Genomic DNA, 5,066 nt, shown 5'->3' with positions numbered 1-5,066 from the left:
CCTGGCCCTGTATAGTGAATTTTCTGATTCTCCAGGTTGGTGGGGCCCCTGTTCTAAGCCTATCCTGACACCTTCCTGATGGAGAAAGGTGCTGCAGAGAGGGCTCGCCTCCTGAACATGTTGGTGGACTACACTTCCCAGCATGCCCTGCAGCCTCATGTAACCATGGGACTATGTGTTAGCCAATGGAAGGTGGGCAGAGGCCAGGTCCATGGAGACCTTCTAGATAATCTTCCATTTGCGCTCATTCCCAGTGGGCTGATGAGGGGTTGATGCCCCAGGCCAAACCAGGAAGCCGTATGTTAAAGACCTCAGAGTCAGTGTCTCTGCATGAGTTCATTGAGCAGAGCCCCTAGACCCACCTTTCACTTCCAACTGACGTGAGACAGAGCAAGAAAAAAACTTCTATAGAGTTAAGCCAATGAGATTTCAGGGTTTATCTGCTACAGCAGATGGCTGTAATGTAGGCTCTTGATTGAAGTCACTTGAGGTCCAGGCCCAGCTGGGACACCCCCTCTTCCCAGTCACCCTCTCTGGGTGCTGCAGAAAGGGGGAGGACGGCAGGCAGCTGGGGGAGAAGCTTGAGCCCTGGGGCCCTGTCCCTACAGTTCCTCAGCTTCCAGGGCCTAGACCCCCAGGTCAGAAGGAGAAGACCAGGGGCACCCGGATGCCCTCAGACCACTGGCCCACAGAGCCTTGTGCCCCCATCTCACTGCCATGAATTCTGCAAGGAAGGTGCTGCTGGGGCAGGAGGCACCATCCTCCCGACAGGGCCCTCCGGCCAGTCCTCAGGATGAGATCAGACATTCCTGCCTCAGACCTAGGACCTGGCTGCTGCCCTCTGCCTTGGGTCACGTGAGGGTTGGGAGTAGGGATCAGCTTGGGGCATTCTCAGAGGTGTTGGGGAGCACGCCAGCTGCCACCTGGTCCTGGTGCCACAGCTGTTCAGCCAAGCTATTGAGCACATGGGCAATGTCGGCTAGCCCGGCCCGCCCATCCAGAGTGCGCCCATCTGCCAGCCGCCGCCCTGGCACACTCTTCACCCGCAGGAGCGGCAGTCCCCAAGCCTGCCGGAAGGCTGTGAGGTCCCGCTCAGGCACATCTGTGTGCATGTACTGGTCAAATCTGGAGGAGGGTCAAGGAGCCTGGCCGGGTACCTCTGCTTACCATCTCATCACCCCCAGCCTCAGGCCTCCTCCCTGGGATGGTGGCGGGGGTGGTGGAGCACGCCTGCTGCCTTTAAGATAAAGTCCATGGGACTAGACCCCACAGCTGGGCAGAGGCAGGGTTCCTGATCCCCTTGCTCCATGCCTTGCCAAGTGTGGCCTCTGACTGTCCTAGGGGCCACCCAAAGGATACTTGCAGCCGATGACCATCCTGACAACACCAGGGGCCTCGCCTGCTACTCGGGCCAGCTGTCCAGGGAGGTCTTCAAAGGACGCACGGTCGGTGAAGGAGAAGAGGAAAAGGAAAGCATCTGTTTTCTCCTTGCAAGCCTGGGTATGGAGAAGCTGATGTGAGGCTTATAACCACAGGCCCTGAGAAGTCTCAGCTCACTTCCTCCCTCCGCAGGACCAGTCCCCACTGCCACCTCAGAGCTCTCCCACCTGGGGCAGTACCCTCAGCCCATGGCCAGATCTGGCTCCTGCAGATCAGGCAGGCTGAGCTCATTCAGATTCCAAAGCCCACGTCAGACAACCAGCTCCTCCCGGACCCTCCCAGGCCCACCTGCCTGCTCACCGGCAGCATGTGATCGAACTTTTTGAGTGCAGACTCCCCACAGTCCCAGAACTCAAAGCGGAACATGACAACACGGTCGCTGGCCTGTAGCTTGGCTGGCCAAAATACCACGGTGGTCTGGATGCCTGGGGAGGGTCAGCCATTCAGCGTGGGGAAGGCAGAGTGGAGAGGGTTAAGGGGACCAGGAAGGAATAGAAAGAAGACATGTCCCTGGTGGGTCACCAGCCTGAGAGCGAAGGCAGAGTCACTGACCTGAGAGAATTCTCAGTCTGATGGGAGAAAACGTCTGCCTAGATAAGCCTCCAGTTTGCTGGAGAGACGCAGCCTAGCCCTAGCCATGACGAAGCAGTTTCACTTGTATGCACGGGGGACCCAAAGGTACTGGATACTGGATAATGTTGCAACCTGCTGGCCAATCAGCGTCCAGTGGGAGGAAACATGAAGGGAAGGGTAGTGCTCCCTGAGCACCTCTCTTGAGCCAGCTCAGTGCTATCTCTAGTACTTTGGGGTTGGTACTATTACCTCTGCTGAACAGAGGAGCCAGAGGTAGGCTCAGAGAAGTGAAATGACTTTCCAAGGTTGCAGAGTAAATGGTGGGACAAGGGCCAGTCTCTCCTCCATTCCAGGCAAGGCCTCCCTGGCTGGACTCACCAGTGGTCTCATGGTGTATGACGGGTACCTCTAGGCCAGCCAGCTTGGCCACCAGCGCTGTCTTGCCCACGCCACTCTTCCCAGACACGAAGATCTTATAGCTGGCTGTGTCAATGGCCACGGGTGGGGGCAGCACTGGTCGCTCCAGCAGCCCTGGAACAAGAAGGGAGCCAGAGGGGGTCAAGAGGTCTGCCCCATCATATCCAGCAACTCTAAGAGCTTTTCAGTGCCTGCCAGCCATGGTTTTCTATGCTTATTACAGAGGCCTGGGACACAAGCGGGGTCCCTGGATGAGTTCTAAGAAGCTCACAGCTCACCTGTGCTCTATGAGCTGCACCAAGGCCTACTCCAAATAACACCGAGTTACTTGTATTTGAAGTTGGATGCATGAGATTGTTTTTATTGATACTATTATCACATGTTCTAGATTTTCCACATGTAAAGGCAAGGTTTTTCGTAAGTTTTTCCTCAATGGAGAAATATTAGCAAAAATATTCTCAATTACTACAAATAAACTCAGTAGAATCAATAAATCAAGATCTTTATGAATGCTTTTAATTTGAAAAAAAAAAAAAAAGAATTATGATACATCCATAGGCTTGGGATCTGAAAGTCCTAAGTTGTGAGCTGCCCTCTCATTTTCTGGCCAGAAAATGAGCCCCCACAGCAGATGCCAGGCCCCTCTGCTGATGTCAGCCCAACCCTGGGTGAGTTGGCTCATCCTGGGAAACATGAATGTCTTGTCTTAGAGATAGCAGGTTGTAGAAGAGGCATGCCTCTGATTACTAGGCTGGATCTTGGAGAAGTCTTTAAGGTGTACTGCTGAGGGTAATTGGGAGTCTGTTGTATAACGTGCCCAGCAGAGGGCCTGGCACAGGGTGAGAACTCAATCAACAGCCTCTCTGGTGACAGTGGTTCTTGGCAGCATTTCGGCTGTTTCCATGTCCCTGGCTCTGATGATGGAATTAGCTCTAAGGTGATTCGGGGGTGGGGGCCCCAGGGATAGGGCTTCCAGGGGTCCCCAAGGTTGAAGAGTGCAGCAAAGCAGGCCCTCACTGCCCTACTTCTTTGTTCTCCCCAGGGAACAACAGGTGACACTGTTCTCACCAGGGAGTGACAGGCGACAAGCTTGGGGGTCAGGCACTTACCAAACACCCGTCTGCGGTTCTTGCGTAAGATGCAAGCCAGGTACTCCTTGCCCTCAGCACTCTCGTGCCAGTCTGGAACAATCACCGAGCCTGGGGCAGGTGGTCTGGCCATGGCTGGGCGACTCGAGGGGTAGGGAGATGGCAGAATGCTGAGTAGGGGATGGGAGACGGTGACTATCCTGAGCTGGACCTGTGATCCCACTCAACCTGCTCTCTGACTCTCCCTTGGAGCCCCAGCTCCCTCCTTGGGATGGGGGATCAGTTATGGCGCCCCACCCTTATCCCCATTAACGCTATTGGAACCCGGGCTTCCTTTCACGGTCCTGGGGACTTACGCAACCCCCGTCTCCCTCTTATTACCCGGAAGGTGCAATCCCATAGTTTCTTCCCCATATTGCTCCCTGGGGGATACTCATCCCATTAATTGCCGGGGATGGGGGTGGGGCATTTACACAGCCCTCCCCTCCCTTGTCATCTCCGGGCGGGCGGGGTTGTTACATGGCCCAGCTTCTCCTCTGCCTCGATCCCGACTACCTGGGCCACCCAGCCCTCACCATCAGCGGGTCCCGTCGGCGGACGCGCCAGGACGGAGCTGGTCCCTTTAAAAGCCCAGCCCGCGCCACCACCGCTTAGCCCTCTCGGGTACCTTCCGCCCGGCTCGCATCCGGCTTCGGAGCCCGCAGCCCGCCCAGGCGCCGGTGTTTGAGGCGCATGTGCGGACGCTGTTGTCAGGGAGACGCCGGGGCGGGGCTGGCCCCACTTTAAAGTCCGCCGCTACCACCCGGCGGCTCCACCCAGGACAGAGCCTTCCCCTCTCGGCCGTGGCTCTTCTTCATTGTTCGATCCGATCCCCCAGGCTTTCCTCCAAATACTGATCAACTCCCCCGTCTCCAGGAGCCTTCCCTGCCTCTCAGTGCCTCAATCTCCCTTCAATAAAGTGGAGGCAAAATACTATTGCCTCCTGAGGTGTTTTGTTTTGTTTACAGCAGCGCTCGGCCCATAGCAGTGCTCAGTAAGTTACTATTCTTGCTGTTACTATCGCTCTGTTAATTCTGCTCGCAGGACCTAAATGATGAGTTAAACACCTCTGGCTTCACAAGTGGGGTACCAGCAGCTCAGAGCGCAAGGGACTTGCTCAAGGTCTTAAAAATGAGTCAGAGGCCCACAGGATTATACTGGCCGGTCATTCATTTATTGATTGATTCATCCCATTCATTCAACAAATACTTACTGAGCACCTACTATGTGTCCGTGCACCCCGCCCCCTGGCGCTGGCAATACAGAGGCTCCCAAGACCTGCTCCCCTCCTGGAGCTGATATTTCAGCACTGATGCCTACAGCCAGCCCCTCTCCGCTGTTCCAACAACAGGCACCGGCCTGTTTCCAGAAGGTGGGCGCTCAGGAAATGCCCGCTAGTGGGACTGGGTGTGGGTGGGTCGTTCCTGATAGATTGTCTGTTATGCTTGATTTTCACCAGTATCTTCTTTCAGGGCCTTCACATTGGATAAATCCCTGTTTTGTAAGGAA

General features: G+C 55.6%; 1 protein-coding gene across 1 annotated transcript; it reads right to left on the bottom strand.

Annotated features, from left to right (window-relative positions):
* Positions 1-422: 422 nt before the first annotated feature.
* Positions 423-4,199, bottom strand: CPLANE2 (ciliogenesis and planar polarity effector complex subunit 2). The gene is made up of 6 exons (XM_080801884.1): positions 4,094-4,199; positions 3,540-3,688; positions 2,392-2,544; positions 1,741-1,865; positions 1,360-1,496; positions 423-1,125 (listed from the first exon to the last, which is right to left on the bottom strand). Exons 2-6 carry the CDS (start codon positions 3,649-3,651, stop codon positions 876-878), a joined length of 777 nt encoding a protein of 258 aa, XP_080658010.1. The 5' UTR covers positions 3,652-3,688; positions 4,094-4,199; the 3' UTR covers positions 423-875.
* Between the last annotated feature and the right edge of the window lie 867 nt (positions 4,200-5,066).

Source organism: Martes martes (assembly GCF_963455335.1).
Source record: "Martes martes genome assembly, chromosome: 4".
Taxonomy (NCBI): domain Eukaryota; kingdom Metazoa; phylum Chordata; class Mammalia; order Carnivora; family Mustelidae; genus Martes; species Martes martes.
Note: the sequence above shows the minus strand (reverse complement) of the source record. Positions and strands in the feature narration are given on the sequence as shown.